The following is a 13,607-nucleotide window of genomic DNA, read 5'->3' on the forward strand; positions in this document are numbered from 1 at the left end:
CTAGAACCCCTTTTTCCCAAAGTCGTCCATACAACCTAAAAAATTTACTCTAAGCTTCTTACTTTCTGCATAAGAGCTGGCCATAAAGAAATTCTCTGACCCACCTTGTTTGATAGTAAGTCATAATATCTTTATTCTGGAAAGGGTCCTTCCCTGTACCAGGGAGGAAGGAATGCTGCACAGGGAGGCCAGGAAGAATTGGAATAGACAGGCCTTGCTGAGTTTGCCCAGGTAATCTATTCTCATTAGACCTTACTCTTTTTGTCCAATAACAGCTTTACCTGGCTGTCTATTTCATTGAACCTAAGCATAAAATGGGTAGTATTCTCTTTTTGTTTGTGTCTTCATTCAGAAGGCTTTCATGTCACAGAAAACTTTGATTTAATAAATTTGTTATGCTTTTCTCTTGTTAACCTATTGTTATAGGATTGTTGGCCATGTCTCCCATGATGGGGAAGAAAGGTATTATTTCCTTTGTGCTCCATAGGGTTAAGACAGTAAGTTGTATGAAATGTATATGAGTTTGAATTAGGGTTATATGAATTATTAAAGGATAGAGAATAACTTAAAACCTGTATCTATCTTAGTCCCAAACCTTATTTTCCGAAAAATGCACTGGCATTCTCAGTGCCTTCTTTCCTTTTACCAGGATTTGAAAGTATTTATTTAAGTAGAAAGTGAATGGACACACAGGTGCCTAAATATTTTGCATGTACTTTTTTTCCCTGTAGGAATGTACTTGTCATTTTTTTCTCCAAAGAATATTAAAAAATGCAGATATTACATACCTCTTTTTTTTTTTTTAAAAAAAAAATAAAGTATTACAAAACAGTCAGTGGATCACAATCTTCATCTTGCAGAAACCAAATAGCCAGCAATCTATGTATCTAAAAATCCTGAAACAAATATACATCAAAATGTTAACACTGGTTATCTTTGAGTGTTGAGTGTGAGATCGCATTTTTTTCCTCTTGTTCCTTTTCATTGTTCTTCACATTTTCTACAATGAACATATATTTCTTTTGTAATCGTAACCCCCTACAACAAATATTCAATTCCGTTTCACATATTATGTAACAGCGATAAGCAGAGATTAAACCTTCACTCTCATCTGAATTATTGAGAAAATTTAGCAAACGAGTCCTTAACTTATAATAATTGCCCCAGTATATTGTTCCTGTAGTTGTGCAGCCTGAGTTTGCCAGAACGCCAGAGGATCCTCATCCCCGCTGCAGGTAAACTCCCCAAAACATAAATAAAACCCATGCACAAGAACTGAGATCTTTGAATCTCAGTTGGGGGTATTAGAGACAGACAAGAAGCAGCACCCTCGGCTGGCAACACGTTTTGTACAGGTATAAAGATAGGATTGCCGGAGATCTATCCCAGATCCCTCAGCTTATCTCTGGACGCTCGGGTTGCCTAGTTACAAGAACTCTCTTTCCCCCGAGCTCCGCCTCTTTCTTCTAGACCACTCCCCTTCCCCCTTCCCAGCTCTCGGGCAGGGGCGGGGAGCCAGGCTCCTTCAGCCACTCTGAAGCCCCCGCCGCGGGCCCTCAATCTATGATTGGAGAAGAGCAATGAGGGCGGTGCTTGGAGGAGGGTCTTCCGCGCTTTGGAGTAACGTCAGCACGTCGGCGCGGGGGTTTTCTCTGGTCGGGTCCCGCTAACTCTGCCCGGTTTATCTGCGCCTCTGTCCCCGCGGTCCCTGGGCGGCGACGGCAATCGTTATCCGCTCGCGGACCGACGCAGTTATCGGGGCGTGGTGTTCCGACCGGCCGCCTTGCCCTCCCTCCCGGTTTTTCCTCGGGGCCTACCCGCCTTAGGGGCGCCTCCGAGAGGCGGAGGCCCCTGGGACTCGGCCCGAGGAAGCTAGGGGCCCACCCCTGCTCTGGGATCGGATGGGAGGTGGCGGGAGGAGCGACCTGGCATGTTCAGTCTGATGGCCAATTGTTGCAGCTGGTTCAAGCGGTGGCGGGAGCCGGTCAGGTAGGCTGGAGCTAGGTGTCCCGGCGCCGTCCTAGGGGATGGGGATAGCTGCACCCCAGGGGCTGGGCGGGGCGCCTCCTCGTCTCTCTGCTCCTGGGCGAGTCTGTCCCAGGCCGCAGGGGATGCTTTCGTTCCCAGTTTGACTTGTCCCAGCTGGGAGAGATAGAAGGGTGTAGCCTTTTTGTCTGGTTACCTTTACGTTCTGATCAACAATGCTTATCGTTATATTTTAAATAGATATGAGTTTCTTAAAAAGTTGTGGATTGAGGGGGGGAGCGAAAAAAAAAGTTGTGGATTGTGTGTGTGTATGGAGTTGGAAACCATCCCTTGCGTATTTTTCTTCTGAGGCTTTTGTAATAGAAATCCTTTTAAAGAGAGAGGGACATGGGGATTATGGTTTTCATAATATCCACACATCCCATTCCAAATCACACCCCCACACACCCACACACAGTTTTGTTTGAGCACTTGGGCTTGAAATCTGGCTCCACTACTTAATAATTATATGACTCAACCATTTTTGGCCCCACCTTCCTCTTATATTAAATGAGGGTGATAATATCTGTGCCTTAAAAGTTTTGTATCCAATGAGAGTAAGTGGATGGGTAGTCTTTTAACTGTAACGTAGCTTCAATTTTCATTATGACTGTAGTAAAACTTTTTAGTTGAAAGGGTCCACTTTTTAACATTTCATTTTGAAGTGCTAGACATATGAGTATTATATTCAGGGCCTGTTACTTGATATTCATTCATTCAACAAATATTGTTAAGAAAATACGATGTGCCAGGCACTGTGTTAGGGAATTAGTGAAAATGAAGCTTTTGAAACTGAGAGGCCCAACCCATAAAGAGACTTTTAGTTTGGTACTCTTTATGAATAATGTTTTTATTTTTATTTTTTATTTTTTTTAGTTTTTGTTTTTACCCATGGAAGAGAAGGATGAAAATAATGTTGACTATACATAGTTCTAGTCTGGAATTAGGTCAAGGGTAAAATATAGCAAAAAAATTTTTTTAATTGTTAACATTTCAAATACAATATTTGCCATAAGAATCTATCTTCAAGAACTATCCTTGAAAGATGAATCTGAAAAACTATACTTACACATTATAAGGAAAAATATATTTTTATGTTTGGAAAAGAAATTTGCTTTAAATGAAATTTGAAATTCTTTCCCTATTATTAACTCTTAACTAGATTTGAGTGTGTGGTTTTTTTTTTTTTATTTTTTATTTTTTTTTATTTGGTTATTTTTTTTTGAGACAGAATCTCGCTCTGTGTCCTGGGTAGAGTGCAGTGGTGTCATCATAGCTCACTGCTTCAGACTTCTGGGCTCAAGTGATCCTCCTGTCCCAGCCTCCAGAGTAGCTGGGAGCGCCACAATGCCTGGCTAATTTTTCCTACTTTTAGTAGAGAGGGGCCCTTGCTCTTGCTCAGGCTGATCTTGAACTCTTGGCTTTAAGGGATCTTTCTGCCTTGACCTCCCGGAGTGCTAGGATTACAGGCGTGAGCCACTGCGCCCCGCTGAATATTTTCAGTATAAGTGGTACAGTCCACTCTAGGAGTGTTTTGGGATGTATGGACTCTGCTTATTTGTTTTAATTTTTGATCATATTCTGGTCTTACTGCAGAGTCTCTGCTAAGGCGTGAGTTTCATTCATACTACATGGCCCCTCATGGTTTTTTTCTGTCTGCTTTTAAGAAATGTATTTGATTTTCATGTAGGCATTATAGCATGTGTCCTTTTAACTAAAAACAATCAAAAAAGCTTGTAATCTGAAGGAATTTTCAATTTAATTCATCATTCTTAGTCCTTGCTTTTCTTAGCACCTTTTGTATGATCTAGGATGATTTATTTAAAGGAAAGACAGTTCAGAGAAAGGTAATATATTGATTTCCAAGTAGACCAGATAATTGAATTTTTTTCAATGAAGCAATATTATAATTTAGCTCTATAACTCAGAGTAAAAATCCCCTTAAAAAGTAGCATCTAGATTTGTACGTCCACTAGGGTAGCAGCTAGCTACATGTGGTTGTTGAGCTTTTGAAATGAGGCTAGTCCAAATTGAGATGCTCTAAGTATTTACTATATAGTGGATTTGCAAGATTTATTATGCAAAAAAGTCAATATCTTATCAGTCTTAAAATTTTAAGTTTGATTACATGTGGAAGTGATAACTTTTGCATATATTGGGTTAAATAAAATATATTAAAATTAACTTTATCTGTTTTTTGGTTTTACTTTTAAAAATATGATTTCTACAAAAATTAAACTTATACATGGCTATCATATTTCTATTGGACCTTGCTGATTTAGATTATAGTCTAGTATAAAGGACATAAGTAAACATTTCTCAGTGTTGGTTAGAATTAACTGTCAGAGGATTTGAAAACAAGTTGGGTTACACCCATCTTTAAAGTACCCTTGTTGAATGCCTGATTTTTATAGTGGCTCAATAAATATTTACTGAATTGCAATAATCAGCCTTATGTAAATAATATTAGCAAGTAGTTCCATTTAATTTTCTGGAATAAATGAGAGGTGATCAATAAATATTTACTGAATTGCAATAATCAGCCTTATGTAAATAATATTAGCAAGTAGTTCCATTTAATTTTCTGGAATAAATGAGAGGTGATCAAGCTGCTTTTAAAAACCAAATTTTGTGCTTTTTTGATATTCTGTATTTTTTAAGAGAAACTATCTAGTTGAGTATTTTATGTGTATTTGTTTTCTATAGAATTTTTAAAGTTTTAGACTATGATATCACTTACTGAGATTCCTCTTCATCTTTTGATCTTATAAGATGTCTTTGCAATTGTGAGACATGAGTGTGTAAAAGACAAGATGATGATTATTAATATACTGTGTTCTGAGATTACTTTGTAGATTTATCTAATATATTCTGTACAGTTTGTATTTAGCCACCTCTCCTCACTTAGACGCTCTTCCATTGAGCATATCGTGCTAGAGATTGGGATCAGGAATTAAATTTGTGCAATAGGGACAAGGTGGGAGTCAGAGGCCAGGTATTAAGGCACCAGTCTACGTCAGGAGTCAGGACCAGGAATCCAGGTATTTCAGGTAGCCACCCAATGTTCAGACCATACCTGCTATTCACAAGTCAGAACCTGAACCTAGGCTTTCCAGCTGTGTAAATTAATCTTTTTTTTTTTTTTAATACTGTCCTTTTTTAAAAAAAAAAAATTCAGAATATTACAGGGGCACAAACATTTCGGTTACATAAATTGCTTTTGTACAGTTTGAGTCAAGGCTATAAATGTGCCCATCACCCAAATAGTGTGCATTGTACCCATTAGGTGTGAATTTACCCATCCTCTCCTCCCCCCTCCCACCTGCTTGATTTCCTTTTGAGTTTCACTTCCATATGTGCACATAAGCGTTGATCGATTATGTCCAATTTATTTATTTTCATTTTATTTTGTTTTTTTTTTATTATTTTTTTATTTCAGCATATTACGGAGACACAAATGTTTAGGTTACATATACTGCCTTCCCCCCTCCCCGCCCCCCCGCCCCAAGTCAGAGCTTCAAGCATGTCCATCCCTTAGATGGTTTACACCACACCCGTTAAGTGTGAATATACCCATCCCCTTCTCCTCCCTCCCACCTGCCCCACACCCAATCAATGTTACTACTATATGTGCACATGAGTGTTGATCAGTTAATAACAATTTGATGGTGAGTACATGTGGTGCTTGTTTTTCCATTCTTGGCATACTTCATTCAGTAGAATGGACTCCAGCTCTATCCAGGGTAATATAAGAGGTGCTAGATCACCATTGTTTTTTGTTGCTGAGTAGAACTCCATGGTATACATATGGCATATTTTATTAATCTACTCATGTATTGATGGGCACTTGGGTTGTTTCCACATCTTTGCAATTGTGAATTGTGCTGCTATAAACATTGGAGTGCAAATGTCTTTTTTATAGAATGTCTTGTTTTCCTTTGGGTAGATGCCCAGTAATGGGATTGCTGGATCAAATTTTAGTTCTACTTGTAGCTCTTTGAGGTATCTCCATATTACCTTCCACAGAGGTTGTACTAGTTTGCAGTCCCACCAGCAGTATATCTCTCCATATCCATACCAACATTTATTGTTTTGGGACTTTTTGATAAAGGCCATTTTCACTGGAATTAAGTGATATCTCACTGTGGTTTTGATTTGCATTTCCCTGATGATTAGAGATGTTGAGCATTTTTTCATATGTTTCTTGGCCACTAGTGTGTCTTCTTTTCAACCCTGTTAAAAAGTGGGCAAAGTCATGAACAGAAACTTTTCAAAAGGTCCAATTTAATAGTGAGTACATGTGGCGTTTGTTTTTCCATTCTTGTGATATGTCACTTAGAGGAATGGTCTCCAGTTACATCCAGATTGTTTGGAAAAGTATTAGTTCACCTATTTTTTTAATAGTTGAGTGATACTCCGTGGTATACATATGGCACATTTTATTAATCCACTCATATATTGATGGGCACTTGGATTGATTCCACATCTTTGCCATTGTGAATTGTGCTGCAATAAACATTCAAGTACAAGTGTCTTTGATAAAATGACTTTTTTTGCTTTGGGTAAATACCCAGTAATGGGATTGCTGAATCAAATGGTAGGTCTACTTTTAGTTCTTTGAGATATCTGCATAGTACTTTCCATAGGGGCTGTTTTAGTTTGCAGTCCCACCAACAGTGTGTAAGTGTTCCTTTCTCTCCGCATCCACGCCAGCATCTGTTGTTTTGGGACTTTTTGAAAAGGCCATTCTCACTGGGGTTAGGTGATATCTCATTGTGCTTTTGCGTTGTAATTTCCCTGATGATTAGAGACACTGAGCATTTTTTCATAAGTTTATTGGCCATTAGTCTATCTTGTTTTGAACAGTTTCTGTGCATGTCTTTTCCCTTCCCCACTTTTTAATGGGGTTGTTTGATGTTTTCTTGCTGATTTCCTTGAGTTCTTTGTAGATTCTGGTTATCAGCCCTTTATTGGATGTATCGCATGCAAGTACTTTCTCCCATTCTGTGGGTTGTCTGTTTGCTCTATTGATTGTTCCCTTGGCTATGCAGAAACTTTTTAATTTAATCAGGTCCCATTTATTGTTGCTGTGATTGCTTTTGGAGTCCTTTTCATAAATTCTTTGCCTAGACTCATATCTAGAAGAGTTTTTCCAACCTCTTCTAGAATTCTTGTAGTTTCATGCTTTAGATTTAAGACGGTTATCCATTATGAATTAATTTTTGTGAGTGATGCTACATACGGATCCTGTCTCAGTCTTCTACATGTAGCTATCCAGTTTTCCCAGCACCATTTATTGACTAGGAATTCTTTTCCCCGGTATATGTTTTTATTTACTTTGTCAAAGATCAGATGGCAATATGAGTATTATTTTATATTTGGGTTTTCTGTTCTGATCCATTGTGCCAGTACCATGCTGTTTTGGCTACTATAGTGTTGTAGTATAGCTTGAAGTCTGATAAATTGATGCCTCCTGATTTGTTCTTTTTGCTTAAGGTTGCTTTGCCTATACAGGGTCTTTTCTGGTTCCAAATGAAACACAGATTTATCTTTTCTAGATCTACCAAAAATGACGTTGATATTTTAATGGGGATTGCATTGCATTTGTAAGTCACTTTGGATAGTATTTTAACAATGTTGATTCTGAGAATCCATGAGTATGATATGTTTTCCCATTTGTTTATATCCTCTGCCATTTCCTTCCTCAATGTTTTGTAGTTCTCCATGTAGAGGTCTTTTACCTCCTCGGTTAAGTATATTGTTGATATTTTATTTTCTTTGTTGTTATTGTGAAAAGTATTGAGTCTTTGATTTGATTCTCAGCTTGACTGTTGTTGGTGTATAGAAATGCTACTGATTCATGTATGTTGGTTTTGTAACCTTTGTCTTTGCTGAATTTATCAATTCCAGGAGTCTCTTGGCAGGATCTTTGGGCTTTTTTAGATATAAGATCATATCATCAGTAAAGAGTGGTGGTCTGACCTCTTCTTTCCTCATTTAGATACCCTTGATTTCCTTCTCTTGCCTGTTTGCTCTGGCTGGGACTTCCAGTTCTTATTGGGAGTGCTTTCAGTTTTTCCCTGTTCAGTATGATGTTGGCTGCAGGTTTATTATATATGGCTTTGGTAATTTTGAGGTATGTTCCATCTATGCCTATTTTGTTAAGTGTTCTTATTATAAAAGGGTGCTGAATTTTGTCAAATGCTTTTTCCTGCATCTATTGAGAGGATCATACGGTCTTTGTTTTTGCTTCTATTTATAGAAATCACATTTATAGATTTGCATATGTTGAACCATCCTTGCATCTCTGGAATGAAGCCCACCTGGTCCTGATGGATATTGATCTGTAGTTTTCTTTTTTTGTTGAGTCCTTTCCTGGCTTTGGTATCAAAGTGATATTGGCTTTGTAGAACGAATGTCTTGCGTTGCTTCTCTGTGGTTTCCTAATGTTGCTTCAGAGAAGAACCATCCATGTGTAGCCAGCTGCCTGCACCTTTCACTTTTTTCTTTGGGAGTGGTGTGCTGGCAGGGTGCTTATAGTCCACCATTTTTGAGAGAGAGCCTGTAAATTAATCTTGAATAGACTATAATACTAGATTCACAGACAAATAGCATGCTCCAATAGAAGCAGTGCAGTATAGTTTTGTTTTTTAGCTTTTTATTTTGAGAGCATAGTACAATGATTAAAACTAAGAAATTAACTTTGGTATAATACTGTTAAGTAAGCTATAGACCTTCTTCTGAGTTCACCAGCTTTTTGACTAGTGTCCTTTCTTTATGTTGAGTATCCAGTCAAGATCCCACGTTGCATTTGCCATATCTCCTTAGTTTCCCCAAGTCTGTGATAGTTCCTCAGTCTTTCCTTCTCTTTCTTAAGGTTGAGACTTTGAAGAATACTGATCAGTTGTTTTATAGAATACCACTCAATTTGTCTGTCTGGTATTTTCTTTTAATTTGACTAAGGTCTTGTGTTATTGGGAAGTAGAATGTCACAGAGGTCATGTGTCCTTCATGGCACATCATATCAAGGGTTCATGATGTTGGTGTGTCTTAGTGGTGATGTTAAACCTTGAGTAACTTGGTTAAGGTGTTGTCTGCCAGTTTTCTCAATGTAGTATTTGAATTAAATAGATTTGGGTCTAAATCCTAGGAATTTTGCTACTTTTCCCTCTGTCAAGTGTTGATAATTTCTGTCTTGCAGCATTTTGAGAGCAGAAATTGATGCAAGTACTTCATATTTGGTACATAGTAGTCACTATATGTAAATGGTACCTCTGATCCTAGGGGACAAATATGAATTAGTAAATTACCATCCTCAATTCACATATCATGCTTATGAGTATAGATATTCTTTTTCCTTCCTGTTTTAGTGGAAGAAGGGTTAATTTTCCTTTTCAAGGCTAATTCTTATGCTTGTGCTCTATATCCCATTTTCTTCCTTTAATTGTTCAGCATTTAGCTAATTCTACAGTATAAAGATCAATATATAGTTGAAGCTAGAGATCACACAGAGAACTTCTGGGATATAAGAATAAACTCAAACTTTTAACTGAAAACATATTCTTCAATTTTGCTATCAAAATACAAAATCTCTTTCTTTTATCTCTCATATTTTTTTCAATAGTATATTTACATGCTGAAGTCTCTCTTAACTAAACAAACCAAACTAAATGTATTAGTTTCCTATTGGTGTTGTAACACATTATCATAAACTTCGTGATTTAAAACAGCACAAATTTATTATCCTACAGTTCTGAGGTCAGAAGTATAAAATGGGTGTGCAGGATTGCATACCTTCTGGAAGCTCTAGGGATGTGGTCTCCAACCCCTGGTCTGCGGCTCGTTATTGGTCTGTGGCCTGTTAGGAAAATAGGGCTGTGCATCACCACCTGAGCTCTGCCCCCCCCAACCCCCACCATCCATGGAAAAATTGTCTTCCTTGAAACTGGTCCCTGGTGCCAAAAAGGTTGGTGACCACTGCTCTAGGGGACAATCCTTTTTTTTGTTTATTTTTTTTGTTGTTGTTTGTTTGTTTTGTTTTTTGCCTTTTCCAGCTTCTAGAGGCTGCCTGCATTCCTTGGGTCATGACCTCTTTCCTCCATCTTCAAAGCCAACAGCATAGCATCTTTTTCTTCTTTCGTCCTGTTTCCTTCTTAAAAGAACCCCTGTGATGACATGGGGCCCACTAGGATGACTCGACATAAACTCTTCATCTCAAAATCTTCAGTTTAATCACATCTACAAAATTCCCTTTACCATGTACGGTAACGTATTCACACCTTCCAGGGAATAGTATATGGACATCTCTAGGAGATCATTGTTCTGTCTGCCATACTAAACAACCTTCTGTCCTTGGAGCTACCACCCTTTCTTCTTCCCTTTTCCTGAGGCTTCACAGTTGGCAATAGATTACTGACACTATCTCAGCTTCATCCTCTTTTGTGGATTCTTTAACTCCCAGTATTAGAAGATTTTGGCCCTAACCCTTTAGTTAAATTGTCCTGGCTACACCAGATGTTCATTTGATGCTTAAGACCACTCTCCTTGAAATTCTCAGATTTCCTTTTTCTTTAAAAAATTTTTTTTATGGTGAAAAGACATATATTTAGAATTAGCCAGGTAGACTTGGTTTAGGTGATCCCAATTTTCTTGGTAACATCTAAAACATTGTAATTGGGGTCAGTAGAGCATATACCTTTTTCTCTCCATTAGATCTGTTCAGGGTGTTGACCAGTGACATAGAGCTTCTTCACAGCCTGTTTGATCTGTTTGATCTGGTGCTTGTTGACTTTGACATCCATAAAGGACACTAATGTGTTATTGTCTTCTATCTTCTTCATGGCAGACTCTGGTCAGGGGGAACTTGATGACATAGTGGTCAAGCTTGTTTCTCGTTGGAGTTGCTCTTGTGAGGATATTTGAGATACCTTTGGAGCCACAGTGTCCTAGGCCACCAGAAGATGAGTGATGTATGGATCTTCTTTTGTTTGTGGCTGTGAATGCCTTTCAGCACTGTCTTCTTGGCCTTCAAAGTTTTGGCTTTGCTTTGGCTTTGGGAGGGCAGGAGCTTCCTTCTTCACCTTGGGGGCCATCTTGTGAAAAGTGATTTCTTTTTTCTGAATTTTTTTTTTCTTTACTGCCTGCCTCCTTTTCTATCTCTTTTTGTCAGTTAGCCTTTCTTTCTTTCTTTCTTTCTTTTTTTTTTTTTTTTTGAGATAGAGTCTCACTCTGTTGCCCGGGCTAGAGTGTCGTGGCATCAGCCTAGCTCACGGCAACCTCAAACTCCTGGGCTCAAGCAATCCTGCCTCAGCCTCCCAAGTAGCTGGAACTACAGGCATGTGCCACCATGCCCGGCTAATTTTTTGTATGTATATATTTTTAGTTGTCCAGCTAATTTCTTTCTATTTTTTTAGTAGAGACGGGGTCTTGCTCTTGCTCAGGCTGGTCTCGAACTCCTGAGCTCAAAGGATCCTCCCGCCTTGGCCTCCCAGAGAGCTAGGATTACAGGTGTGAGCCACCACGCCCAGCCTAGCCTTTCTTTTCATGTCTCCTAAGTTTTCCCCGGGGTTCTGTCTTCAGCCTTTTTTTTGTTTTTTGGATTTTTTTTTGAGACGTAGTCTTGGTCTCTTGCCCTAGTTGAAGTACAGAGGTGCCATCATAGCTCACTGCAACCTCAAACTCCTGGCTCACGTGACCCTCAGCTTCCAGAGTAGCTGAGACTACCTACATGTGTGCTACCACGCCTGGCTAATTTTTTTTTTTTCTTTTTTTGTAGAGATGGGATCTTGCTCTTTGCTTAGGCTGGTCTCAAACTCCTAACCTCAAGCAGTCCTCCTTCCTTGGCTTCCCAAAATGCTAGGATTACAGGTGTGAACCACCATGCCCAACCAACCTTCTTTTCTTCTTCAGCATATTCTCCCTGTATGATGAGTCTCATATTTTATTGACATTTTAACTACCACTTGAACATTGACTCTTGACTCCATGCATAGTCATCCACCACTTCAAGATTTACATATCTAATTGCCACAGAATCCTCAGTCTTAGCACATCCAGAATTGAGCTTCTGTCCTCTCTCATTTCCATGCCGCATGTTCCTGTTGTTTCTCCCGTATTATTAGTGAATTGGTTCTGCCTTTCCATTACCCAAAGCAGAAGATAAGAATAATCCTGGACAACTCTTTGTTTTTTGTTCTCTCACTTTCCCAGGTTCTTTGATTTCTACTTGCTTAATACCTCTTACACTTCTTCCTCTATTTCCTGCTTCCCCTATTTGTTTTTCTGTTTTAGATCACATTTCTGTTATTTCCCAGATTTCTTTTACAGATTTTTTACTATTCTCCTCCAATTAATTCTCCGTACTGCTATCAGTGGTCTTCTTAATGTGCAGCTGACTTTATATTGTCAATAATTCCTAATTGCCTTGAGGATAGTATCTAAACTTCTTACAGAGTACTGAGCTGGTCTAAATGGACTCTTCATAAGCCATTCTTTCTCTTCCTGTCTTGCCAGATTTGGGGTACCTACATTCTCCAATCCCTCCATTCCTATATGGGATGCCTTTCTTTTCTTTTGGGTACTCCTAATTAGGCATCTAATCTGAGTTGGGAGAGTCTCTCCTGCAGGAAACTTTCTTTGAATTCCCAGCTACATTCTTTACCCATTACTTGTGTTTCCTTAGCACACTCAGTCTCCACTTATCCGTCTATTGTAATAAAATGTTTGCTCCTTTGTTAGTCCCCCAGGATGTCTCCAGGACTGAAGGTGTTGCTATTTGAACAACATTTAAAAGTAATGTATGTTTATTGTTATTTAAAGGTAAGATATGTTTATTGTAGAACATTGAAAGCACAGTTAAACAAAAAGAGGAATATTTAAATTACCCAGTGTCTCACTCCCAGAACCACCCCAAAATACCATTGGTATTTTGCTGTAGAAACTCTTATGTCCATGTAAATTTTTAAACAATAATGAGATAATGGAGTGCTATTTCACAGCTTTTTATTTATTTTTTTGCTTTAATATATCATTAACATCTTTCTGTAACGTTACACATTTTTCATCACTTTTAAATAGCAAAGTAGTGTGTGTATAGATATACCAAAGTATATTTATTTAATCATTCTCCTGTTACTAAATATTTAATATGTTTAAAATATTTCACTACTATCAGTAATGTTTTAGTGAGCATCCATATATAAATATATTTGGAAATAGAATTCCAGTTAAAATGGTATGAAAAAGTTTAAGGTGTTTGATATTGTTAAAATCATTCATTGGGGCCCATTAGGCTGAGAAGGCACCAGTTTCATGAATGAGCAAATTGAAACCGAACACAATGTAAACAGTAAAAGGAAACTTAAACTTAACCAGTCAGAAACTTCCAACTAACCATTAACTAGAGACTTTTCCAATCAGAAACAGCCAACTAACCTCTAACTAGGGGCTTTCCACTTTAACCAATAAAATATTCTCTTTGTCTTGCTTCTGTGAACACCTTATAAAAGTTTTCTTCTTGAACCCTCTTGGTGGAGCGTGAACTGCTTCTGGTTTGATGTTAAGCCATTCATGAATCAGTGAAT

At 38.2% G+C, this 13,607-nt stretch overlaps 2 protein-coding genes across 4 annotated transcripts in view; one reads left to right on the top strand and one right to left on the bottom strand.

Annotated features, from left to right (window-relative positions):
• PROS1 (protein S) overlaps positions 1-13,607 on the bottom strand; it is a 218,026-nt gene that overhangs the window by 88,042 nt on the left and 116,377 nt on the right. The window lies entirely within an intron of this gene.
• The window catches only part of ARL13B (ARF like GTPase 13B), a 70,892-nt gene continuing 58,944 nt past the window's right edge, over positions 1,660-13,607 (top strand). For 2 of the 3 annotated variants that reach the window (XM_069472468.1, XM_069472469.1), the window contains exon 1: positions 1,660-1,989. In XM_069472468.1, coding sequence (XP_069328569.1) covers positions 1,931-1,989 — 59 coding nt within the window. In that variant the 5' untranslated portion in view covers positions 1,660-1,930. The remainder of the gene's footprint in view (positions 1,990-13,607) is intronic. The other variant, XM_069472470.1, reaches the window with a different exon arrangement.

Source organism: Eulemur rufifrons, chromosome 7, assembly GCF_041146395.1.
Source record: "Eulemur rufifrons isolate Redbay chromosome 7, OSU_ERuf_1, whole genome shotgun sequence".
NCBI lineage: Eukaryota > Metazoa > Chordata > Mammalia > Primates > Lemuridae > Eulemur > Eulemur rufifrons.